Genomic DNA, 27,920 nt, shown 5'->3' on the forward strand with positions numbered 1-27,920 from the left:
GACACTTATTTCCGCCATAAGCTGTGTGTGTGTGTGTGTTGCTGCTCCTTTGAGCTTCACTCACTCACACACTGTCTGTGTTGTTAACAACTCACCAACCATCGACACATTAAACTTCCATTCACTCACATTCAGCCATTACTGCTCCTTTTAAACTCTCCTTTATCACGTAGTCCAGAAAACACGCCCCACCCTCTCCCACTCTTCATTGGTTCACTCGCCCGCCACTTTCCGTTCACAACTTCCTATTGGCTGTCTGTCACGCCACTTCCTCGCACTCAGCCAATGGCGACTCTGCGTTGCTCTGAGGGCGGGAGGTCAGCGGCGGTGATGGAGGAGCACAGATTTGTGACAGAAACGGTGAAAAAAGCTGAAACAAACTGACGTGTTCGGTGTTTAACGTCACAAAGCAGCGCAATCGCCGCAGACTCGGATCTTTAGGTGCTTTTAGCGGCTCTTGCTGTCGTTGGTTGAACACTTTGTGCTGAAGTTAAAGCTGAAGCTGCCATGTTTCATCATCCATGTTTGAAGTGAACAAAGCGACGGAGCTGATGGTCACAGAAACACTGAGAAACACACTCTGCTTCATTTACCACCACACACCATCCTCTAACTCACATTTTACAACTCTACATTTAAATTCACTTCAGTCTCTTTCACCTCACATCAAACATGTATCTATTGTTGGTTCTCAACTGGTGGGCCGGGGCCCAAAATACTACCAAGATCTTGTTTTCTGGTTTAATTTTGAAAGGGCTTGTTTTGTTGGCTCTAAGCTACCTTCAAACAATAATAAGCTGTAATTAACTCTGTTTTCACTTCTGATAAGTTACTTTAAATATTGTAATACACTTTTTTTTTAAAATTCTTTTATTTTCAGTTTCTGTAGTAAAAAAAAAACTGATTTTATTTTGAAGAGTTATAGAAATAAATTGAATTCTGTGACTTTTACTGTGATAACACATGGATTATAACCCATGTGTTGTATTTATCTAATGTAACTGTATTTTTTAATGCAACACAAACACCAACACAACAAAGGTAAAACAGTGTCATCCAGATATTTGTACCTTTATTGATTAGAAATATGATCTTATAGGCACAGAGTTTAAGAATAATGTGATGGTTTGTCGTTCCTTTTCAATGACATCTGTTCCTATGATGTGTTTTAAGGTTTTTGTTAAGTTAGTGATTTAAAAGCTCCTTTCTATTTTGGTTGATCTGTATTTTAAAGTTTTCATACAGTGACTCTGTGGAACATCTGATGTCTACATTCATTAAGATCTGAAACCAGATCCTCCTCTATGGACTAGATTTATTGTTTTCTTTTCAACATCTTGTTGTCTCCTAAGTTTACTGTTCATGCTGTAGCTCTAACGAGGCACTTTTTCTGTCCCTTAATCGTTTTAGATTAATATTACTACTGTTGGTCAATGACACCATTTGTTCTGACTTGCTCACTCATTTGTATTTATTCTATTAGAGTTTTTCTCCAATTCACGTTGATGAACACAATGATGTGCATGTTGATTTACCCTTATGGGCAACCAGTGTTTGTGTTTTAAAATATGAAATCCATTATTCCAAATAGTTTATTACAAAATGTTGAAATTAATAAATAAAAATGATTGAAAAATGTAAAAATAAGCACAAAAACACGAAAAAAACAGGTTTTATTGTTAGTGAAAATTATTTGGGGGTGTAAAGTTCTGATTTATTGATAATCTGTGTCTCTCTCTAAGTTTGTGTATATTCAAGATAAATAAAATTAACAAAACATCACTTTTATTTGTAACAATCATTCAAAATAAAACACCCCAAACTCAGAGTACTGCTCAGCGCGCATGCGCAGATGCAAAGAAAGGGGGGTTTACATCCGGGGACTTTAGACCCACCATTGACAGCCAAAGCACTACTTTTCTTCAGGCAAAGTGAAATCAAGCCGCGCACTTGGACAAGATATAGTTCCTGTTTTTTAACTCGAAATAAGGCCGAGAGCCTCCCGGGGTGACCCGAACCGACCGGATTAGGTCGGGCTGAGCTCGGAAGAGGACCCGGCCGTGACCCGGAGCTCGCTGTGCCTGTTTGGAGCACTTTTAAGGGCGGACGGACAGTGTGGTGATGCGTCCCTGGGCCGTGTAGCGGAGAACGGAGAACTTGCTGGTGCAGCCGGAGTTGGTGTTCGGCTCTCCCGCTGCATCTGACACTCGGTTCGCCTCCAGCGGGGCTCGGCTCGGTCCAAAGTGGAGGAAAAGTGCTCTGCGGGCCGGAACATGGAGCTCCAGGGCCTGCAAGAGGCGCTCAAAGTGGAAATCCAATGTCATCAGGTAACCGACACACCGCCGCTTTATCCCCGCTGACGGAGAGAGTGAAGCCGGGAGGAGCTCCGGAGCTCCGCAGCGGAGAGCCAGCGCTGGGCACCGAGCCGGAGAGGACCGTGAGCGGAGCCCGCGGCCCTCCCCGGCCTGTCCGCGGTACTTTTATCCGGTTGTGGGTGTTTTGGAGCTCGGTTTGCGGAGGCGGAGGGGGCGCTGTGTGGACGCGACCTGAATATTTATGAGGCTCTTCGTGGGGCTTTCTTCACTTTGCTGCTCCGGTTTTCCGGTACCGTCCACAGACCTCGAACCACCGGGCGGTGAACACCGTCCTCCTCAACGACAGGCCCCCGGCACAGGGCGGGGGGAGGCGAGGAGGCTGGAGGGAGGCATGGCGCTGTTGGAGAAACTTTATCAGCATAAATCTGCTCGTAGTGTCGGTCAGCAGAGAACCCTCCATCTTCTGTTTGTGCTCACAGACCCCCTCCCCTCCCCCCTGGACCCCCAGGACCCCCTGGTGCTTCTTATTCACACCAAACTTAGTGAATACATGAGGAACGGTTGCTTTACGCCTCGTGACGTCACGCTCGGGCTGTTTTGGGGTGTATTAGCGACGTAACGAAGTAACGTTGTGAGGCCCTCAGAGCTACACTACACAAAAATACTATGTTTTTAAACGTTAGCGTAGCTTCCATTTTAACGTTTTTACGTCTGTATGAGCTCAGGACGTCACACCGGAGCCGGCTGACTAGCACCGTTACTCGTTACCCAGGTCGTTACTCCGCTGGTTGGCGTTACTTTGGCACTTTCTCTATACGCTCTGCGGCTCACGTGACCGCAGTGCAGCTCCTGATTGGTCCGTTTTGGATGTTTGTTTGTTCTGAGGGTCGGACCGTCCCACGGTGACGGTTCAGCACCGCGGACAGCTCTGTGTGTGTGTGTGTGTGTGTGTGTGTGTGTGTGTGTGTGTGTGTGTGTGTGTGTGTGTGTGTGTGTGTGTGTGTGTGTGTGTGTGTGTGTGTGTGTGTGTGACAGCAGAACTCTACTTCTGTGTGTGACCTAACTGTGTGAAAGTATTGCATCATTTTTTGTGTTTGTTGTTGTGATGACAAACTGTGTAAATGTGTGTCTTTGTGTTTCTTGAACTTCTGTGTCGAGTTGTGTGTGTTGTTTGTTTTGTTCACATGAAACCATCTTTATGTAATATATTGTGTGTTAACGACACAGTTGTTCACATTTATTCTTCTTGGTGTTTCTCTGCTTGTTTCTGATTGGTTGGTTCCATGTTGTGCAGCACTTTTCTCTTAGTTTTGTGGTGATTTTTGTCTGTTTTGCTGTTCTCTGTGTTGTGTGTTTGATGTCTCGTCATGTTTTGATGAATTTGGACAGTTTAGAATCTTTTCTTTTCTTTGATGATTTTGTTGTTTATTTTTAGATCCTTTGAACATGTTGCAAATCTATTTTTGTCCTTTCACAACACTTTGTGTTATTTTGTAAGTTTTCAGTTATGTGATGGTTTGTTTCGGCATTTATTCATATTCAGCATTTTAGGAAAAAACTTTTCTCTCTAATGTGTGTGTGTGTGTATTTTGAATGTTAGTTTTGTTTACGTGTCTAACCAACTTTACATTATTGCGTTGATTTTTAACTCACTTTGTGTCACTTTTTGAGTTGTTGTGATGTTTTGTGTTACATCCTGTCTGGTTAAAGACTGTGTGTGTGTGTGTGTGTGTGTGTGTGTGTGTGTGTGTGTGTGTGTGTGTGTGTGTGTGTGTGTGTGTGTGTGTGTGTGTGTGTGTGTGTGGCCATGGGCCAAAACTAAGCATGAAATTAAATATGTCAATAACATCACTGTGTAAAATAAAGACTGAAAGTAGTTTTTAAATTGAACAACACTTTTCCTTGTTGTGTTTCATGGCATAAAGTTATGAAGCATTTAAATCTCTTCAAAGACATTTAGTGCAATATAAAGTTAACAAAATGGGACACAACGTACCCTGCCTACACAATCAGAACACTACATTTTCCACTGCCTTGAAACGATCCTTTAAAACTAATAAAAAAAATTATGTATTTGGACCTTAGCTTTATTAATAATAATAATAATAATAATAATAATAGTAATAAATCAGTTTTATATAGTGCTTTTCAAAGAAAATTCAAAGACACTTTACAGGAAGCTTTAGATTTTTTTTTCTTATAAATCACTGTACTATATTACATACATTTTTATATTTAAAAAATATCAATTATTTAAAAGAAAAAACCCATTTCAAATATGGGCAGTGGGCCCCGAATTGGACAGCCATGGTCTAACGTAAAGCTGTTGTTGTTGTGTGGATCAGTTTATCTGTGTGATGAACACACACTGAAACATGAACTTAGTGCATCCTGTTTCTTCTAAACTTTGTCAGCTTATCAGAGCTGACCATCTTGTGTTACTGTCTCTTTAAGAAGGACTGCAGCAGAGCACGGTGTTAGCGTGACCAGTCCGCTTTGCTGCACTAACGTACCTGTGATTTGTTTATGATCACTAGAACAGGATTTCTCAACCTCGGGGTCAGGACCCCATTTGGGGTCGCGAGACACTGTGAGAGGGTCCCCAGATGTCTTCAAGAAACAAGAATATTTTCTGAACAATTTAAGCCCATTTTTCCTTTTTTTTTAACAGTTTTTCTGCAACTACACCAAACTCACCATGTTTAAACCTATTTTACTCACTCTATTGCCATATTTTTGCTCCTTTTAATGCATTTTTGCTACATTACTCAAATTTCAATGACTTTTCTGTGAATTTTTTCCACGTTGACCAATTATTGTCACTTTTAATCCTCTTTTCACCATATTTCATGATTATTTTTGCCAATTTAACCACATTCATCATTTGTCTTGTCCATTATTTGCCAGTTTGAACTAATTGTTCCTACATTTTAATTAAATTACCCCAATCCCCCCTCCCCCATTTCTGCCACTTTTAAGCCGTTATTGACACTTTGAACCCTTTTTACCACTTTTTCTGTCTGTTTTAATCCACTCTAATTTACAACTTTTAACCAATTTCTGTGGTTTTTAAAATCTCATTTCACCTCCTTTTCCACCATTTCTGGTCACTTTGAACCATTTTATTAGTGATTAAAACCAGGATTTCCATCTTTAAGATGACTATAATAATAATAATAATAAACGTTCCTGGATAACAGTGGATATTATTCAGATGAATAAATAAATGTGGTTATCACAGATTCATAGAACAATAGACCATCATTTTACTGACTTTATGGATGGACCCCAAAAATCTCTCCTTTATTCCCCCTTATAGATGGTCCTGTCTCCACATGACTGTTCTTCAATGTTCATGTCTGTGTTCAAACACTACACGTAGAGTGATATTTTGAACAGGGCTATGGGCAGAATTGCACATATTTATTCTTTTGTCAAACTATGTACACATTCCATCTCCTGTTTTCTGGTGAATGATGGTGTGTGATTTTAAATAAAGAGAGAGAGAAAAGGGTCACGTTGATGAACCTGTTTCATGACATGAATCAGGTTCTCTTGGTTGTCTTCATGTGTTAGTTTCAGCTCCAGGCTGCTCTGATCATGTCCCAGTCTGAGGAGGTTCACACTGAACTGAGGAGGAAATGTTCCTAAATGTTTAAAACTCAGTGAAATAGTTTTCCTCTTTTTTTCATTCATTACATTTGGTCTGAAAGTTTCTCTGAGCCTCACTGGGTCACTGTGATCCAGTCTGGGTGAGGGGGTGATGATGACTTGTGGTTCCCATCATCCTCGGCGTCTCTATGCCCCTCCCCCCTCTTCTCGGGGTCACAGCAGGTCGTGTTGAGTCAGTGAGACGTAATAAAGTCAGTCAGCAGCTGTAGGTCTCTGAGCAGAAACTTTATTGTGACGGGGTGTTCTCCACTTCCTCTTATTGCTGCGTAAGCTCCAGCTTGTTGACTCTGTAGTGCACGTGTGTCAAACTCGAAGCCCGGGGGCGACATTCGGCCCTTCAGAGCATCCGATTTGACCCACAGGAGAAAGTGAAAATGATGAGAAAACATGCATCATTGTGTAAATCACCAAATAATTCAGTTGTAAATTGTTGTTGAAAGAACTCAACCTGCAGATTTTCTCAAATTATTTTCACAAAATCTCCCCTGATTTAGATTTAACATTTATCACTTAGATTTAGTTTTAACATTTAGATGACCGTGGCTAGGTGGTAGAGGGGTCGTCCTCTAATTGAGAGGTTGGGGGTTTGATCCCAGTCTGTACCTATGTGTGGAAGTGCCCTTGGGAAAGACACTGATCCTTAAGTTGCTTCCAGTGGTCGACTAGTGCCTTGCATGGCAGCTCAGCCCCACTGGTGTGTGATTTAGGGGTGATTTCATGATATATCGCGTTTTTTTGGGGGCCGATTTTAAATCTATTTTTTTATTGAAAAAATCAATGTAAAATTTTTGTTTAAATTTTTTTATATTTGGCAGTGTAATGTCTGCAATATTTATGTATGTACAGGCATTTTATTTTCATATAATCTGTTCAGATCAGTGTTTAAACTGATACAATATGATGAATTATTTTTTCTTATTTTTGTGAATTATCAGTAACTCAGGGTGATTTATCCTTAATGTTCTCACTTACAGTTGTTACAATGCCATCATTATGTTGTCATGGTTACTTTGAGACTTCTACACAGTAGTTTCAGTGAAAAGAAACTTGTTGCACTTTATTTTATGATGACAGTGTGTAACACTGTTTTCTTTTTTCAGTGAAAATGTGCAAAAACACTAATAATAAATAATAAATAGGATGTTTTGAAGTTAATAGTTTTGACTCAATTTGTCTGAATGATCAATATCTTCTGATGAACATATACAGCAACTTGATTTTTCATCTCTACGTTTAATTTTGATATTAACTGGTTAGAATATCGCGATAATATCGTATTGTGACCCACGTATCGCGATGCATATCGTATCGCAAGATTTATATTTAACATTTAGATTCAACATTTAGCACTTGGATTTACATTTAATATTTAGATTTAACATTGACATATTTTTGCGAAAAATAAAAATCACAAATTTCACAAATATTGCTGTAAATCTGGTGAGTGTTTTTCAGACGTGGTTTGTTGATAAATGTTTATTTTAGCATGTGCTATTTTACAATCAGAGCCTCAGAGAAATAGTTTGTTTTCCAACCTAAAGGCTGTGGCCCACTTGTGGTCAAACTGGTCCATGTTTGGCCCCTGAACTAAAATGAGTTTGACACCCCTGGTCTGGTGTTGTACTTTCTCTCTGAACCAAAGGATCAAAGCACAGAGCTAACATGTGTTTGGATTATTACTCTGCTCATTGATGATGACTATTATTATTAATATTATTAGACACTGACAGAGAACATTAGCTCTACTTATTAGTTGTGTTTTAGCTGTAAACATGTTTTTCCTCTCTGATCTGGGGACAGCTTTACATTCTATACATTAGTTATGACTTATTTGCTCACAAACTTGTAGAATGATTCAAAGTGTAATAACTGATTGAAATATTTCCTCATGTTTCCATGTTTGTAACTTTTTAATATTTGTAACTACAGGAAGTTTCCATCAGGGCTGTGAACCCCCACCATGAGGTGATACGATATATTAACGATACAATTCAAATTTATTACTTTATCTTTTTTTATAAAACAAACCAATAAATCCAACTTAAAAAGAAGATGCAACTAAACATGATACAGACAGGATTTATTTATTCATAATAACATATACAATAGATGTATTTATTTTGGCTTCTTAATTAAAAACACACAAACCAACAGTTATTTTCTCAGATCATTTTACAAATATTGTTCTCTGTCTGTAATTTTACAATATCTTACAAACACCAGAGGTGAAAGTAACTGATTACAAGTACTCACGTTTTGTAACTGAGTTTCTTTTATGGGTACTTGTACTTTTTAAGTATATTTCTAAATGAAAACGATAGATATTTGTATTTCGTGCACTGATTGTGAGTGAAGTGTGTAATAAAATAAAACCTGAAGTGACCAATCAGATTACATGTGGTCACATGGCCAACATCAAAGGACTGTAGGTTCCACCGTCAAATCAGAATCAGGGGAGCTGTGAGTGAAGGTCACATGATGGTGACATCACCTTAGGAATGATGATGACCTTGAGATGAAGGTCGTGTGCGTGCCTGCGTGCGCTGTTAGCTTGTGAGCGTTAGAATGATAAGTTACATTAACATAAATGTCAACATTGATTCTAACCAGGGATGCATTTATTGATCAATCTGTAGTAGAGCTGCACGATTATGGACAAATTGATAATCACCATTTTTTTTATCAATATTATAATCACATTTATTTATCATGTTGGGGGTGAAAAAATATTGTTATTACGCTACTTTTAAACAAACAATATGCGTACAGTTTACAGTGCAAAATTAAGCTTTAAATAAGAATTATATATATATATATATATATATATATATATATTTATTCAGTTAGCTTTTGGTACATTTTTAATTATTGGGCTAATTTTTTGTTAAATTAGGTTTTTAACAAAAAATTAGCCCAATAATTAAAAATGTACCAAAAGCTAACTGAATAAATACACTATCAGTGCAGAGGCTCTATTTTAATTGTAAGTATAAATATTGCAGATGATCAGGTAAATTTAATCGTGGCTTGCATTAATTTTGCAGCCCTAATCTGTAGTTAACATTTCTGTTATTTTTTACTGCTTTTTTATGCTAATGACGCAATTGTTGTCATGTATTCTTCTTCATTGTTTCTCTGCTTGTTTCTGATTGGACGCCTTCATGATCTTTGTTGGTTTCTTCTCCTCTACTTGTGTCCTTTAAACTTTGCTCTGTGTTTTGTGCTGATATTTGAGTTTAAATGCTCTTCACTGTGTTATGTTCACTTTGTGGTACATCTGGACGGTTTAGAAGCTTTTGTTTTCTTTGATGACTGTTTTTTTTTTTATTTTTAGGCCCTATTCATGTGTTGTTAATCTAATTTTGTCATTTTCACGACACTTCGTGTTGCGTTGTAAGTTTTCACAGATGTAGTGTGTTTTTGCATTTATTCAGATATTTTTTTTTTTAAAGAAAAATAATATAAAACCCTAAAACAAGCAACAAAAAAAACAAACAAAAACACATGCACACAAAAAACAAGCAAAAACTGCAAAATAAATAAGCAAAAAATATAAAATAACAAAAAAACAACCAAAACAAGCCAAACTCACACACACACACACACACACACACATTAAACATCTGAACAATTGAAAAACAATCTAAAGACACATTAAAACAACTGTAAAAGGACATAAAACACCAAATAATGACAAAAAACTCAAAGCACAGAATGACTTCTTGCTGTGAGGCGGATGTACTAACCACTATCACAAAACAAGCAAAAAATAATCCAAAAAACTGTACAAAACAAAAAACAACAATTTAAACAACATTAGAACAATTTTAAAAATAACTTAAAAACACGTAAAAAAACAATCTGGAATATGACGTTAAACACCAAATAATGACAAAACAACAAAAAACATCTTAAAACAAAAGTAAACAACCATTTAAAGAAAACTCAAAGCACAGAATGACACAACATCCTACCAACAAAAAACAATAAAAGGTGATGAAACTCTTCCGACATCAGTCAGTATCACACTGAGCATTAACATGTTGCTGTGAATTTTCAAAGTAAAATGAAGGTTTTGTGAAGTGTATTTTTGCATTTATTCAGCATTCCTCTATGTTATCTGTGCTTTGTGAGCAATATGTAATTAACATGTAATTAACATTTATTATTATAATTAATTTTGTTTTATTTTTTTAAACACAAATAATTCCTCCTGTGCTTTTATACAAATCTGTAGAAAAGAAGTTGTTTCCTGCCCATCAAAAGCCCATCTTAGACTACTTTTTCCACCCAGACCCACATGTTGAGAACCCTGTGTTGTAATCAATACTTGGCGTGTTTGTGAGCAAAGGTTAATGAGTTCTTTCTTCTTCTCTGCAGAACCAGACGCTTTGCAAGAGCCTCAACGACCTTCAGAAAGGACAGGTAGGACCACAACTCTTCACCATCTGCATATTATACTCAGCTTTTATTTTGAAAGGGACGCAATCATAAACTATTCACTTTTCAAAGTCCAACTTTTAATGATTTAAACAGAAGTAATGGCAATCTTAATGCTTGTTGCTTCTCTTGGACTAATTAGACAATAATTTTAAACTCATCATGTGTTTGTAATCAGTGATCAGCCAAAGAAACCAATGAATTGATGATGATTAATAGTATTGATTAGTCCCACTACTTCCTGTCCTCCACAGGCTTCTTCTCTCATTTTTTCTGTTTGGGCCACAGTTTATCATTCAACTGTGTGTGCGTGTGCGCGTGCGCGTGCGTGTGCATTTTTGCTTATTCTCATCATTTGCTGCTGGAGCTCAGGGAACTACTATATTTCCCATGACTGTGAAGGCGTCATGTTTACCTGCAGCTTTCTCTGTCAATGTGCGTCTTGTTTACATGTGTTCTGAGTGTTGATTGGCTGGAAGGCTGGGGAGTGGGCGGACATAAGTGTGGAAAGAGTCACAGTGAGTTAACACATTCCGTTCCCACAGGGAAGTGTGAGTGAATGACGGTGTTAGAGGGTTTGTGTGTGTTTGATTGTTAATCTTAAGCATCGACTATTATCTACATGTTACTACGACCTCCATTAAAGCCTGTAAAACAGCTCCAATCACGTCCTTACAAAACCTTTTGGGTAGAGCTGCGGTGCGTGCCCTCCCCACCCCCTCCCCCTAGCAGCGTGAGGTGCTGCGCTACTAATCTACAGGCAACAAGACGTATTAAAAGGAGAATTTATTCAAATTGATTGATCAATTCTTTAAACCCAGCCTTATTCTCTATAGTCCACTTAGTTCCACACATGCTCTGGTTGAGTGTGATCTGGTGGGAACTTCAGTATCAACTCCCGTAGCGCCATTTTCTGTCTCGTAAACTCCTTTCCTCTCCTTCTGAGCTCTGTCCATCACAGGTGATCTCTCATCTAAAGGTGTTCTGCTGCCACCTACAGGTCACCTATTATTTTGCTATCTGGCTCACAGGCTTACTGTATTTTGTATCTGCCCCCTGTCAATCACACAGACGTCACTTCATCTTCCTCCCGACACGCAGAGATGACCCGTTTGGACCGGTTAGTTGATTGTTTTATCTCACGATCGTGACATAATCAATAATCCACTCAGGTCCACACATGTTCTGTGTTAGTATGTGGTGCTGTGAGCTGCTGGATACGTCACAATATCACTTCATAGCACCATAATCTCCCTTGTTCCTGCTTCCTCCTCCTTAGCTAATGGTCGCATCAGTGGCTAATCTCTATATCACATTACAGCATATTGATGAGGGACCTCCACCGGGGTGTTTTCCAGTAATCTCTGTGAAAAATCGTAATTGACGTAATATTACGTCAATGGCACTGAATGAGTTAAGAGACTACAGTAGTCCCTCGTTTATCACGGGGGTTACATTCTACAAATAACCTGCAATAGGTGAAATCCGCAAAGTAGTCAGCTTTATTTTTTTTTACAATTATACACGCTTTAAGGCTGTAAAACCCCTCCCCACACACTTTATACACTTTTCTCAGACAGATGTCAACATTCTGGGTTTTGTCGGGGCAAAAACTTGCAAACATACAGCACTTCAGAGTGTGCAGGAACAAAAAATGTCCCCATTCACTTCATATGCGAGTTTGAAGTGAAGCCCCGCCCACCAGTGACACATCCAACTCGGTGAGTTTCACTGTCTGCTGAAGTGAGGAGCTGTGCTCCTTTTTCTCCTCTCACAAACATAAACCACCAGTGAAAAAAGCCGGTGTGATTAGCGGCTAATGCTAACCTAGCTCAGTGCTACAGAGAGAACTTTTACCTGCTACTACCACCTCCTCGGTGATTCTCCTCCACACCTAATAGTCCCGGTTCTAAAGGCCGTGTCCTACAGCTCCAGGTGGTCACACACAGCTTCTACGCCATGGTTGGATGGGTGAACAGACCGGTGTCTGTGTTAACGTGATGTCATCGTCAACAAATGACGTGCGGAACGGACAGTACCGCCGCACAGGAAAGATTTTGCATCTGGGCCGCATCTGTCCATTGCCTTTGTATGTAATCTGGATGTACGGACATTTCATGAAGCATCCGGTGTGAATGCAGCAGCCAATCAGGACGCAGAACACAATGCGTGTTCATGCGCTGTAAAAAAAATGCATGCAAAATTGCACTGTAACAAAAATCTGTGAAACACCGAGGCCACAAAAGGTGAACCGCGTTATAGCGAGGGACTGCTGTAGTGTGATTGTGAGTCAGACTAACACTGCTTCAGGGTGTGTTTATCACAGCAGCAGCGGAGTCAGTCAGCTGTTTCAGATGTTTCAAACACTCACCTGAGTGTTAAGCTGCTACGTCTATTTAATATGATAATCATTTGTTTTGTCCAACCACTGCGTCGCATTGGGCCACAAACACGTCAGATCATGTCAAAGGAGATACGAGGCGGTATAACGGGTACTAAAAATAGAACTGCTCCCTGGGTGCTACACTGTGGCTGCTCACTGCTCCTCAGGGAGGGGTTAAATGCAGAGAACACATTTAGTGTATGTAGCTTCACATATATGACAATAAAGTATAATATATATTATGTATTAAACCATAGTGTTTGTTTTAGCTGTGAGGTAGTTTGAGAGGGAGGAGCTCTCTCTTTGTCTCTCTACGGCGACTGCAGGAACTTCTCAGATGTCTGTAGGAGCAGATGTTCAGTCAGTAGCTGGCGCACAAAGAAAGTTCAGACACACACACACACACACACACACACTGACTGCAGGGTTTTGTGTCCATTCTTTGGTTTGCACTGTGTTCACTGATGTGTTAAACATTTTATTTATCATATTTACTGAGGAAGCAGAAGAAGTGCTGTTACTGTTACTTTATTATTATACTTGAGCACATGTAAAAAGTAGCTCAATTAAATAGTACTCAAAATAAAATTTATTTATTTTTAGAAATAAATCGTTTAATCTGATTGGTCAGTTATGATGTGATACATTACGTTTAATCTGATTGGTCAGCTATGATGTGATGCATTACGTTTAATCTGATTGGTCGGTTATGATGTGATACATTATGTTTAATCTAATTGGTCGACTATGATGTGATGCATTACGTTTAATCTGATTGGTCACTATGATGTGATACATTATGTTTAATCTGATTGGTCAGCTATGATGTGATTAGGGATGTAACGATTAATCGTAAGGCAGTTAAAAATCGATTCATAGATACCACGGTTCACATCGATGCTCTGAAAATTGAATCGCAGTACTTTTTTTAAACAGCAGAGGGCGCTATATATTAATCCTTCCAGAAGCGGACGTGACGGGCGGAATCTGCTACTATTTTCTTTCTGGCCGCCATTTACTGTTAAACATGCTCATAAATGATTCTTTACTCCTTTAGCACCGAAAGAATATCTGTAATATTACGTGAATATCTGTAAAAGTCAGGTTTTTCTATTAGTTCTGTCTGCTAGCATAGCTTCTCTTCTTCACTGGTGGAATAACTGCATACATTACATACATTACGTTTAATCTGATTGGTCGACTATGATGTGATACATTTGATTGTTGTCTGTTGATCATTTTAAACAAATAATAATAATTTACTCAGTAATGGTTGGGTGTAGAAATGTAACTAATGACTTCACTTCTTTTAAAACATGATTAAGTACAAGTAAAATTACTGATTTAAGAATAGACTCAAAAAAGTTAAAGTACACATAAAAGCAGCTTAATTACAGTCATGTGATGACTTGTAATCCATGACTCTCTCCTCTACCTCGCTATTAACATGTGATCACATTAGTGTGTTGTGTAGTGTGTTGTGTATCAGGACTCAGGCTGTATTTGTTAAATTACAGTTACTTAATTAGTGAGTTGTTTTTTTATGGTAAACAGTTATAAACGGTTGTGTAAGATGAAACACCCTAATATACAGTGTAATACATCTGTTGTTTACTGGTTCTGTTTAGATTTACTTCCTCTATTATGGCTTCACATACATGTTAACATCTACAGTTTAACAGTGTTTGGAGCCTGGTGAGCACAAGTGTACAATGACCTATTAAAGGACCTGCAGCATTCTACCGATATTTCACAATAAACATCCATTTTCTGACCCACTTGCTCCTTTTTAGGGTGGTGAGGGTCTGCTGGTGTACACCCTGGATAGGACTCTAGTCCATCACAGGACAACACACACACACACACTCCTACAGACAATCTACAGACTCCACTCAACCTAACAGTCATGTTATTATATGGTGGTGTGAGGGAGGCGGTAAACCTGGACAAGGCAAATGTATTTGTATAGAACATTTCATACACAAGGCAACTCAATGTGCTTTACATGATAAAACATTCAACAGCTTAAAATCAATAAGAACATTTAAAATCATCAACAAACACATGACATCAACAATATGACCATAAATCTCTCTCTCAATCATACACAGTAGAGAAAAAGAGTTTAACTTTGATTTAAAAATGTTCACATGTGATGCTGACTTCAGCTCTGCTGTGGTTTGTTCTTCTTTGCAGCATAACAACTAAACACAGCATCACAGCATGCACACTCCACACTGTAAGGACTCGAACTTGAACCCAGTCCTTACTTGCTGTGAGGCGGACTGACTAACCACTACGCCACCGTGTCTCCTCACAAAACATGCAAATAAAAACACAAAATAACCAAAAACCCATAAGCAACAAAACAAAAAAAATACAAAGCAAGCAAAAAATAAACACCGAACCAAACAAAAAAAAGCACACACACAAAATAACAAAAAACAACACACAAAACAAGCAAAATAAATAAATACAATACAAGCAAAAACACAAAATACCCAAAAAATACAAAATGACAAAAAACAGAATAAATACCTGAAATAAACAACACAAACCAAACAAAAACACAAAACAAGCAAAATAAGTGAACAAAAAAAAACACAAAGTAACAAAACAAGCAAAAAACAAAAAGTAAAAAATTGCACAAAACTGAAAAGCTCACGAACAATCCAAAAAAACTAAACAAAACAAAAAAAACAACACTTTAAACAACACTAGAACAATTTAAAAAATAACTTAAAAACGTAAAAAATCTGGAAAATGACGTTAAACACCAAATAATGACATAACAACAAAGTAAACAACCATTAAAAACACTGGATGACACAAAGCAAAAAGTGATAAAGTAAGTAATAAAAACTGTATTACTGACCAAAACATTTTGTATCATTGTATCCTACCAACACACAATACACACATCACAAAACATAATGAAACTCCATCACTGACTCACACGAAGCTTTAACATGTTGCTGTGGATTTTCAAAGTAAAATGAGGATATTTTTAGTTTGTGTGTGTGTGTGCTCTTTGTGTGTGTCCCATTGTTCAGTGCACTCCATCTGCTGGCCTCCCCCTCCTCTGTGAGGACCCCCCATACAAAGCTCTGCACTGGGCCCCTCAGTCTGTGCCTCAGCCCCCACACTGAGGGCTGCTTCCTCTCATAGTCATTAGCTAACTAACGAGCTAAAGCGCTAACGTGTACATAATGAATCAGTTAGCTAACGAGCTAACGTGTACATAATGAATTGTGAGTTCATGCTCACACATGCATCAGCTCTGACTGTGACAGAGATAACAGGAAATCACCTCATTACCCACAATGCACCTGTGCCAGCACTCGGCTAACAGTGAGCATGTTGCTACCCATGCTGTATTGTGGGATGTTGAGTTTAACTGTCTGTGTGTGCGTGTGCGTGTGTAGAAGCTGGTGCGTAGCTGTCCTGTGGGGAACTCCAAACCGTTGTCTCTCATCAAACCACCTGGTCAGAGCATCGCCGTTTCCATGGTGACGGCCCACATCAATGGACAGAAGTCCTCAGAGCAGACGGTCTGCAACAACACAATAACTACACAACACAAGGTAACTACACAACACAACACGTCTACACAACACATTGCAGTAACACAACACAACACGTCTACACAATAACAACACGTCTACACAACACATTGCAGTAACACAACACAACACATCTACACAATAACAACACGTCTACACAATAACAACACGTCTACACAACACATTGCAGTAACACAACACGTCTACACAACACGACTACACAACACATTGCAGTAACACAACACATGTCTACACAAAACATTGCAGTAACACAACACGTCTACACAACACAACGCGTCTACACAACACATTGCAGTAACACAACACGTCTACACAACACATTGCAGTAACACAACACATGTCTACACAAAACATTGCAGTAACACAACACAACATGTCTACACAACATATTGCATTAACACAACACGTCTACACAAAACAACACGTCTACACAACACAACACGTCTACACAACACATTTCAGTAACACAACACAACATGTCTACACAACACATTGCAGTAACACAAAACAACACGTCTACACAACACAACGCGTCTACACAACACATTGCAGTAACACAACACAACATGTCTACACAACATATTGCATTAACACAACACGTCTACACAAAACAACACGTCTACACAACACAACACGTCTACACAACACATTTCAGTAACACAACACAACATGTCTACACAACACATTGCAGTAACACAAAACAACACGTCTACACAACACAACACGTCTACACAACACATTTCAGTAACACAACACAACATGTCTACACAACACATTGCAGTAACACAACACGTCTACACAACACAACACGTCTACACAACACAACACGTCTACACAACACAACACGTCTACACAACACAACACGTCTACACAACACATTTCAGTAACGCAACACATTTCAGTAACACAACACATTGCAGTAACACCACACGTCTACACAACACCACACGTCTACACAACACCACACGTCTACACAAAACAACACACGTCTACACAACACAACACGTGTACACAACAGATTGCAGTAACACAACACAACACAACATGTCTACACAACACATTGCAGTAACAACACGTCTACACAAAACAACACGTCTACACAACACATTGCAGTAACACAACACAACATGTCTACACAACATGTTTACACAACATGTCTACACAACACAACATGTCTACACAACACAACATGTCTACACAACACAACATGTCTACACAACACACTGCAGTAACACAACAACGCAACACAAAGATCATGTGAGAGGAAGTGAAACACACTCAGCTGGAGTCAGGATGATGATGAAGATGAAGATGTGCTGAAACACAATAAAAGCTTCTGACTATAAGAATGTTCCCGGCTGCAGTTGCCATGGAAATGTCCCTCCTCCTCTGCAGTGATGCTGAGGATGTGACGGGGGAGGGGAGCCAACTTTAACCTCTTACTCTGAGCACAGGCTGCTGGTGTTTGTTTGTGTGTGTGTTTGTTTGTGTGTACAACGTGTGTTGTTTATCTGTTGTTGTTTATTTGTTGTGCAGATGTTGGGGACTCTGACTGCCGTCCCCATTAAGGTGCCTCAGGTCAGCTCTCTGCACCGCCTGGTAGGACCAGCTGTTACTGTGCTACCTCAGGTAACACAACTACACAACTACTACTACACAACAACTAGCTGTTACTGTGCTACCTCAGGTAACACAACTACACAACTACTACTACACAACAACTAGCTGTTACTGTGCTACCTCAGGTAACACAACTACACAACTACTACTACACAACAACTAGCTGTTACTGTGCTACCTCAGGTAACACAACTACATAGCTGATACACAGCGTGTGTGTGTGTGCGCGTGTGCGTGTGAGGGTTAGGATCTGACATTCAGCATCAGATCAAATCTATCACAAAAACATCTTCTACCACCTAAAGAACATCTCCAGAGTGAAAGGTTTAATGACTCAGAAAGATCAGGAGAAACTGGTTCATGCTTTTATCTCCAGCAGACTGGACTATTGTAATGGTCTTCATCAAACATCTACAGCTGGTTCAGAACGCTGCAGCTCAGGTCTGAACCAGAACAAAGAGGTCAGAACACATTACACTGGCTCCCAGTCAGCCTCAGAGGAGACTGTAAAGTTCTGCTGCTGGTTATAAATGTGTGAATGGGTTTGGTCCAGAATACATCAGTGAGATGTTAGTCAGGTATGAACCCAGCAGGTCTCTGAGATCTATGGACACAGGTCAGATAGTGGAGCCCAGAGCTCACAGTAACCATGGTGATGCTGTGTTTAGTTGTTATGCTGCAAAGAAGTGGAACAAACTGCAGCAGAGCTGAAGTCAGCATCACGTGAACATTTTTAAATCAAAGTTAAAGGAACTTTTTTTTTCTACTGTGTATGATTGAGAGAGATTTATGGTCATGTTGATGATGTCATGATGATTTTACTGATGATTTTAATTGATTTTACTGATGATTGAATGTTTTATCATGTAAAACACATTGAGTTGACTTGTGTATGAAATGTTCTATACAAATACATTTGCCTTGCTTGTGTGTGTGCGTGCGTGCGTAATGTGTGTAACTGTTCCTCAGGTCAGGCCAAAGACTCAGATCCCTGACAGTCTGCCCCCGCCTGGTCCTTGTGGGGACCTGCAGCCTCTCAGTCTGCAGAGAGCCACGGCCGTGCTCAGCCCCAGGAGTCAGGGGGCCACACTGCCCCCAGATCAGCCCTCAGGGGGTGGAGACTCTTCTGGCCCCGCCCAACACCCCTCCACCAGCCCTGGGGTGGCCTACGCCATCATCGCTGCATCACCGGCCAATGGGAACGGAGTGTCGGCGGTTAGCGAGGCTGTGAAGGTAGTCTTCATCACTCTTCATCCTCTTCATCACTTTTCATCACTTCTTCATCCTCTTCCTCAGGTCATCATCATCCAGCCTCAGACCCCCAGCAGCACCGAGGGGACCCCGGGGTCCCCCCCTGACGCCCCCACACAGGACGCCTCCCCGGCCCTTAGCTCCTCCCCTCAGAGGAAGGACAAAGACCCTGAGGTGAGGTCACATGGTCACATGGTCATATGGTGACGGCTCCATCATCGTCTCTGACTCTGTTTTTTTTTGCAGAAAATCGCCTTCATGGTGGCCCTCGGCCTCGTCACCACAGAACACCTGGAGGGTGAGTGCTGCTCTGTGATTGGTCACTAATGGCATGTGGGCATGGTTTTTGTCCTGTGCCCTGGGCCAATCAGCACAGCACCAGTTGGTGTCCCAGTTGGACTGGTGGTCATGCCATCTTGTGGGTGCTGGTAGCAGTAGTTGGTGTTACGGGTCACCTGGTGATCATGGTATCTAGTGAGCAGTCTGTGATGTTGCTGTTGTTTTTAAAGACTCAACCGTGTTCTGATTGGTCTTTAAACACATGTTGTTCTTTTTGTTAGAACGTTGCATATTTTAGTCCCGGTTGTAATCAACTGTGGTGTATCGGTTCAACTGGTGATCATTATAATTAGAGCTTAAATGCTGTTTGTTCACTTGTACAATAGAAAGCTAATGACAGTATGATGGCTATATTAATCTGTAACATTTTACATTAAAGAACCTAAAAGATCTTCAACTAAACCAGTGGTTCCCAAACTGGGGGGCGTGACGTCATAACGGGGGACCTTGCTGAACCTTGAACGTGAATAATGGAGAAAGTTTTTTCCTTTGCATTTTATTAATAAAGAGCATTATTACTGTTGTAGGAGAATAAGGGTAGTTAATAATGGGTTATATGAATGAGGATCTTAATTATGATTATTAATATTAGCTCAATGAATTACTGGGTGCCACCTCTTAAAAAGAGGAAATATGTCTAAGTTTTTCTTTAGACTAAACAAAGTATTGAATCAGGGAAGTGAATTCTAACAGCAAATCTACACCATCATCACAGCTTTAATGAATCAAAGGAATCAAAGATTACGTTTAACCTTTTATTTGCATAATCCAGTAAGAAACGAGAACAATGCGGTGATTAAACCATGAGGAAATGCATTTCTAAGCTAATAAAAGTGAGGATTACATGTAGTAAAGTGAATCACTATTCTAAACTAATCTAGACTAACTATTGTAAAATAAAAGAATTAAATCATAACAAAGAGGGAAGACAGACAAACATATATGTAGTGGATTGTGAGTGGAGTGTAAGTATGGGGTTGTATTGTAGTTTAGGTGAGTCAGTTCTGCTGGTCCATTGTTCACTAATCCATACCTTGAGATGTGGTCTGGTTGGACCTGGAGACGTTCTGGGTTTGCAGGAACAGCGTCTGTGTAGCAGTATAGCAGCGCTGGCGTGAGTTCTGTTTTGTTAAACAGCAGCGTTTCTATTGGCCGATCCACAACCCCTTCTGGGATGATCGCAGCCGGTTTCAGACTAAGAGGGACCACGGTTTGGTTCACGATTCAGATGTTGGAAGGTCGGCTTTCAGGCACGCTCTTTTGCGTCTTAGGCTTTCGCTGCGAGCAAGGTTCTTAAAAAGTCTAACTGATGCAACTACAAATAAAAGAAAAATGAAATGAAAGACTGGAAACATGAAGGAACACGTGTGAGCCTGAACGCCCGCGTCCAAAACTAAAGTTTCGGGCAGCGCGTCTTTTTTTAAAAGAATTTGGAGACGCCTTTCGGAGGAGGTGTCTTGGTTGATCATTCTGAGATCATATCGGTGATTGGTCAATGTCTCTGCTTTCAGCTTGTGGGTGTGTCTCAAGTGTGGGTGTGTAGTGGAATGACATAGACAACAGAGGGAGTTCCTAAACATAAAAGAATGTCTAATAATTAATTCCACATATTTCAAAACATCTTTTCAACATCATATCTTAATATATCATCTATAATGAAACAGTTAGATACCAGACACGGCTGAAAAATAGCATAGTTAGTACTTGATAAACCTGAATGTCTAAATTTGGGTTAAGGAATTTTCTTTATCATATGGTTAACATTCAGTACCTTGAACTAAGCTTTGTGATGTTTTCTAGTATTTCAAGCACCTTTTAAATGATAAACATTTTAAAATAACATTCTGTTGGTTATTGAATTACATGAAAAGAGTGGCATAGGACAGATACTATTTGCAATTTCAATTTCTGCAGGACCGTACCAATAATCCTTTCTTTTGTGACTGTTCAAACAAGCACATGTTCTTTGTTCTCATTTGAGCAGCAGAGCTAGTGTTATTCCAACGTCCTGTGTGACCAGTGGTTTGGGTTCTGGAGGTGACAACATCTGCAGGGGGTCGGAGCCCAGAGTTTGAAAACTTAGCATGTAAACATTGACTGACCGTTTCCTTTTGATCGTAATGTAGCAGAGAGGTGATCACAGGAGGAAAACTGTTCTTGGATTCTCCTGTTCCTTTGTTCGGACAGGAAGAGGGAGAAGATCCCCCTGTGGGGCACATTTGCATTTCACAGTAGGAGACAGACTCTCTGACTCCATTGACGGGTGAAACTAGTGTCGTAGGTCAAAGGTTAACTTGGAGGATTTGGTTCCCTACACTGATGTTTGCAAATGTTTGAAGAACAATAGTAAAAAAAAGCAAGTTTTATTTACCCTTTTTTGTCATGATGGAGGAGCCCTGAGAGTTTTTCATTGTTCAAAGGAGGAGCAACAGAAAAAGTTTGTAAACCACTGAACTAAACAATGGTTTGTTTTGCCGAACAGTTTAATATAGACTGACTTTGTTTATTTATCGTCTAATGTGTGGGTTGTGTGATCTTGTCTTTCATTGATGATGTTTTTATCCTAAGCAGAGATCCAGACTAAGAGGCAGGAGAGGAAGAGGAGGAGCACGGCTAACCCCGCCTACAGCGGCCTGTTTGAACCCGAGGTCAGTAAACAATATTATTATTATATTATTATACTCTTTCTGGTTTGTTTTTGTTTTTTTCAAACCATCTACCAAGTAAAAGTCCTTCTATTCTCTAATAACTGTTTTATTATTATTATTTCTATTTTTTATTATTATTATTAAAACTATTTATTCTGATGTAACCTTCCTGATCATGTGACCTCTGTTCGCAGCGTAAGCGTCTGGCGTCACATTACCTGAGCAGTTCACTCTACCTGTCGGCACAAGGTAAACAAACACACAGACAAACAAACACTTATTTTCAGAGTTTATTTTACCTTAGAGGAAATAAAAATCTAAGTGTACTGAAAATAAAGGTTGACCTTAGAACTCAAAATAAATAACAAATGTTCCTCAGCACCTTTAGGAACATCAAAGAAAGCTATAACCAGGAAGTGGGGCAGAAAAGCTTGGATGGAAACTATTATCATCTGGAAAATTTTATTTTTTTAAGTTTTATTTTACAACTTAAAAAATACAATAAAATATTTCAGAAAATAAACAAATGTATAATTCCTAATCATAAAAATATATAAATAGCTGAATCTGCACAAACCGGTAAAAAATATCTTCATAAATAATTATTTCCAAATAAAACTGGACTTCTATTTTGAAAACTTTTTTTGCTGAATGTCTTTAACGCCCTTCGAGCACATGCCACTGATTCATTCACGAAGCCTTTCTTTTTTAAAGAGACAGTGCTCCTCCTCGTCTCCATCTGACCTTTGACCCCTAACACCTCAGTGTCTGTCTGTGACCTCTGACCTCTCTAACCTCTGCTCTGCTTCCATTCACATGCTCAGACTCTGAGGATTTCTGCTGGAAGGTAGGTCACATGACCATTGTGTTTCCTGTCTCTAATAAACGGGGGTTTATTAGAGATACACCGATACCAATTACCGGTCGATCCGATAACTGAGCGCTCCCTGAGTTCACGTTTGTTTAACAGTTCCTGAAAAGGTTTCTAATTAACAAAGTTCATCTATTGGAGGACGTTTATCAAACTCCTCCACATGTTTCAGGGGTTTTCTGAAGGTCTGTGCAGCGTTGTTTCATATTCCAGACAAACATGTTGTAAATCTTTTCAAGTCAGGGAGAAGATCATTTGTGTTCCTCATGTTACACACGGCAAATGTTCATCCTCTGAGACTGAGACAGAGATCAGTCTACATGTGTGATTAGCTTTGTATGTAGCCACCAGTCTAATATGTGTGGTTAGCTTAGCACACATTAGCACAGTTCCGTATGTGCGGTTAGCTTAGCATGTAGCGGCGCTGCTAATGGAGCAGCTAATCCTATAGGATTTGTAAGGTGAAGTTAAATGCGTGATGGAGCGATAAACGTTCATCCCATGTTTTTATTGGTTCTCTGCCGAAGCCTCGCTGAGTGACTCACACAAAGGTTTGTGTCTGGTTGTCATGACGATGCTGCAGGAGGACTTGGAGCATGAGGACCTCTGTGCTGTCTGTAAGGAGGATGGAGAGCTACAGCTGTGCCACACCTGTCCACGAGCCTTCCACCCCACCTGCCTGCAGCCGCCCCTCCGGACCCCACCCAGAGGACCTTGGTACTGCCCCAAGTGTCAGAAGAAGGTAGTGCACCATGAACGCACCGTTAGCTAATCTACCACAATCATTTAATCCATAAGATTACTACAGGATTTATTCTGTATGCTGTACTAGGACGCTGGCTGACTACATACTGAGCTTTAGGTCTGAATTATTATTATCAGTAAACATGTTTATATCCTGCTTCATAGGACAGGAAGCTAATGCACAGATATCGGGATATATTGATTCACATTCAGAATACGTTTAAAACAAAAGAACAAAAATGTGTTTAATTATTTTCAGGTTTTAAACAAAGAAAATTTATCGTGGCCTCAAAACTTTGTCCAGTCCTACGTTACACACAAAACAGGTAGGAGTGTGTGTGTCACTGATGTGTGTGTGTGTGTGTGTCACTGATGTGTGTGTGTGTGTGTCACTGATGTGTGTGTGTGTGTGTGTCACTGATGTGTGTGTGTGTGTGTGTCACTGATGTGTGTGTGTGTGTGTCACTGATGTGTGTGTGTGTGTGTCACTGATGTGTGTGTGTGTGTGTGTGTGTCACTGGTGTGTGTGTGTGCGTGTGTCACTGGTGTGTGTGTGTGTGTGTGTCACTGATGTGTGTGTGTGTGCGTGTGTCACTGGTGTGTGTGTGTGTGTGTGTGTGTCACTGATGTGTGTGGGTGTGTGTGCGTGCATGTGTCACTGATGTGTGTGCGTGTGTCACTGATATGTGTGGGTGTGTGTGTGTGCATGTGTCACTGATGTGTGTGTTATTATTATTATTATTATTATTATTATTATTAATATTTAGTGCGTCAGGAGGAGAAACGGAGGTTGATGAGGAGAAACTCTGAGCTAAAGAAAGAGTTTGTTCACCTTGAAGAAGAAGATAAAGATCTGACCCAGACGCTGCAGGTACACACACACACAGTAACACACACACACAGTAACACACTAACAGTAACAGACTCACACACACAGACACATGCCTAGTGTTTACCCGTTGCCGTGGTAACGCCTCTTTCTCGCCCACTCCCTGGCAGCGCTGCATGAGTGTGCGTGAGCGTTTGCTGAGTCAGCAGAGAGACGTGCAGGCGTCGCTGTGTCGCCTCCAAACGCTCGTCAGGCTCATCCGCAGCGACCAACCCGTCGCCATGACGACGCCCTGGGACACGCCCACCAGCACCGCCTCCATCCAATGCCAGGATGGAGTGGCGGACTAGGGCTTCGACCAATGGGGGAGGAGTATCTGTTCGAGTATTTTCTAAAGCCAACACCTCCAGTGCTACGAGATTTACGTTGTTTTTTACGTTTCTATTTATTAACGTTCTTGGCCTTAATGTATTTACCACGAGACGTTTTTCACACACGTTAGCGAGCGCCAGCCGTAGAGTTAGCATTAGCCAGCGGGCGACTTACTGCGTTGACGTTCGTTGGCACTCGGTGACCAAACGGTGACCAAACAAACATTCAGGACGAGTGGAGCCTTCAAACAAAGAGACGAAGGGTTTCAGTATTAACAAAGAGAAGTATTTAAGAGTTAGACTTTTAGTGGAGAGTTTAGTATTTTCATTAAGCCTGTACATATCATCTTCATCATCTTCATCATCTTCATCTTACTGTTTGACTTTTTCCCGTCGCAGGCCAACGAGTCCCAGAACAAAAACAACATAAACTAAAGAAACACACATTTTTCACAATAAAACACCATCATGCAATGATACATATTTTTTTTTTTAGTTTCAATTTAAAAGATTACGCCACAATCTAAACTTTTATTTTTTTAATGTTTTAGGAAACATTTACGTTTCATCTAAACATGAACTTTGTGAAAGTTTATTTTTCAGAAAGTTGTTTTCTTTTTGTTTTGAAATGTCATTCGTCATTCTTTTTTGTGTGATTATAAAATCAAGCAGGAAATACGACGTGTTTTCCAAAATAAAATGTCATCATTTCATTTTTTTATGGAATAATAATTTTTTTTTTTAAATTATTTAGTAATTTTTTTAATATTTTAGACACTTGCACACTTACAATCTAAAAAACCTAAAAACTCCTTCAAATGTTTAGAGTTTTTCTATTATTCTTAACATTTCCTTTAACGTTTACATTTCATCTCAACATGAATATTGGAAAAGTTTTATTGTCAAAAAGTAAATTTTATTTTGAAATTCTGCCTTTTTTATGTTTGAGGAAACATTTACATTACATCTCAACATGAACTATGTGAAAGTTTATATTTAATACACTCTTTTTGTGATTATAAAACCTAGCAGAAAATACAGCGATGTATTTTCCAAAATAAAATGTCATCTTTTCATTTATTTATGGAACAAAAAAATCACATTTTTAAGAAAATTATTTAGCTACATTTTTATATTTTAGAATCACTAAATATAAAAAACCTAGAAACTACTTAAAATGTTTCTATAATCTTTTAACAGTTACATTTCATCTCAACATGAATATTGGAAAATTTTATGTTTTAAAAAGTTGTTCACTTTTTGTGTGATTATGAAACCGAACAGAAAAGTCATTTTTTTTTTTTATCGAATAAAAAAAAAAAATCTTTTTTTTTTTTAAATATTTAGTTACATTTTCATATTTTAGCATCACTCAGAATTTCAAAAACCTTGAAACTCCTTCAAAATTTTTTGTTTTTTTTCTATTATTTTTAACATTTATATTTAATCTCAATATGAACTTTGTGAAATTTTAACAGAAAATACGACAATGTTCTTCCAAAGTATAAATACAAAATAAAAGTTTTATTATTATTATTTAGTTACATTTAAAAATTAGTTACAATTTAAAGAAACTAGAAACTCTTTAAAGTGTTTTAGGTAAATTTTCCTTTAAACATTTACATTTCATCTCAACATGAATATCAGAAAAGTTTTATTGTCGAAAAAGTGAATTTTTTTTGAAATTCTGCCTCTCTTCACTTTGTCCTGGGACTTTAAACAAGTTTTGCTTCGTTCTGTGTTCACATTTAATTTGACTTTTTTATGTTTTGACTGATATTTTTATATTTTTATAATTGTTTTTTATATTTCACATTATTTTTTATTAACATATCTTTTGTAAAGTCTCTTTGCTTTGTACTGGTTTTGTAAAGGTTTACCTTTTTTATTACGTTGTTTTTTTTTGTTGTTCACGTGACCTTAACATGACCTTAATGCGACCTTTGTAGAAACACGAAGAGAAGTTAGATAATATGTGTACGATCATTTTTATATTTTAAAGCCGTTGTTTTTTGTGCGTTTCCTGTGACATCATAAATATGCCAAAAACCTGCTGGTTTTCTACTGGGAGCGCTGGTTTGTTGGAGTAGCTGCATAGTTTCTTTGTTTGACTTTTATTTCTTTAAACGTGACAGACGAACACTGCCTTGAGGACAAACCGCTGCGCGCTACACTTTGACCTGTTCATCAGAAGAAGAAAAAACAAAAACAAACGTACGTTACGGCGCCACCGAGTGGACTGATGTGGAACGTCTTCCTGCTGGTTTCCAAGATTCAGTTTTTTTTATTTAAACTCCATCAAACGTGTCAGAAACACCTTCCATGCTGGTTTAAACCAGTCAGGATGTCCCCACACCACTGCTCTCACCACACGTATTAAAACCGAGGCCCGCGGAACAAACCCGGCCTCGGGGAGCATCTGGTTCGGCCCCTGAAAGTCACGGGGCCAAGCAATACTTCTACGTTAGCGTTAGCATAGCAACTAGCTGCGACTACAGACGTTGGTGGTTGGTTAAAGCAGAACAGCATTAACAGACCACACACACGGGACATTCCTGATTTAAAAGAATCATTTGTAGAGAATAAATCCTCCAGACATCCAATCGTTTCCTTGAAAAAGTGTTTGAAACTGAAACATTTTGGATCAGAAGAGTCGTTGACAGTTAAAGGAATAAAAGTTAAAGATGCTCAAAGTAGCAAAATCTGACTTCCTGTTCAAAGAGTCACAGACTGTGTTGTAAATGTCACACATTTTTTCACTTTCCAGACATATTCAGCATTTATAAACCCTTTCCACCACTTTTACACCTAATGTCACATATGTTGACACATTATTGTCACTTTTAACCTCTT

The 27,920-nt window shown here is 39.2% G+C and overlaps 1 protein-coding gene across 2 annotated transcripts; it reads left to right on the forward strand.

Moving 5' to 3' along the window:
• The first annotated feature begins 1,907 nt into the window (after positions 1-1,907).
• On the forward strand, positions 1,908-27,920 carry phf21b (PHD finger protein 21B). Of its 2 annotated transcripts, XM_028450342.1 has the most exons (14): positions 1,908-2,327; positions 10,368-10,412; positions 16,236-16,394; positions 17,931-18,023; positions 18,984-19,247; positions 19,311-19,439; positions 19,512-19,563; positions 22,176-22,252; positions 22,447-22,501; positions 23,077-23,099; positions 23,707-23,865; positions 24,127-24,193; positions 24,635-24,738; positions 24,867-27,920. In XM_028450342.1, the coding sequence occupies exons 1-14, from the start codon at positions 2,274-2,276 to the stop codon at positions 25,044-25,046; spliced, it is 1,461 nt and encodes a 486-aa protein (XP_028306143.1). In that variant the 5' UTR covers positions 1,908-2,273; the 3' UTR covers positions 25,047-27,920. The 2 variants fall into 2 exon arrangements, with proteins under 2 accessions (XP_028306143.1, XP_028306144.1); XM_028450343.1 differs by lacking the exons at positions 1,908-2,327; positions 10,368-10,412 and adding an exon at positions 11,506-11,547.

Source organism: Gouania willdenowi, chromosome 6 (assembly GCF_900634775.1).
Source record: "Gouania willdenowi chromosome 6, fGouWil2.1, whole genome shotgun sequence".
Taxonomy (NCBI): Eukaryota; Metazoa; Chordata; class Actinopteri; order Blenniiformes; family Gobiesocidae; genus Gouania; species Gouania willdenowi.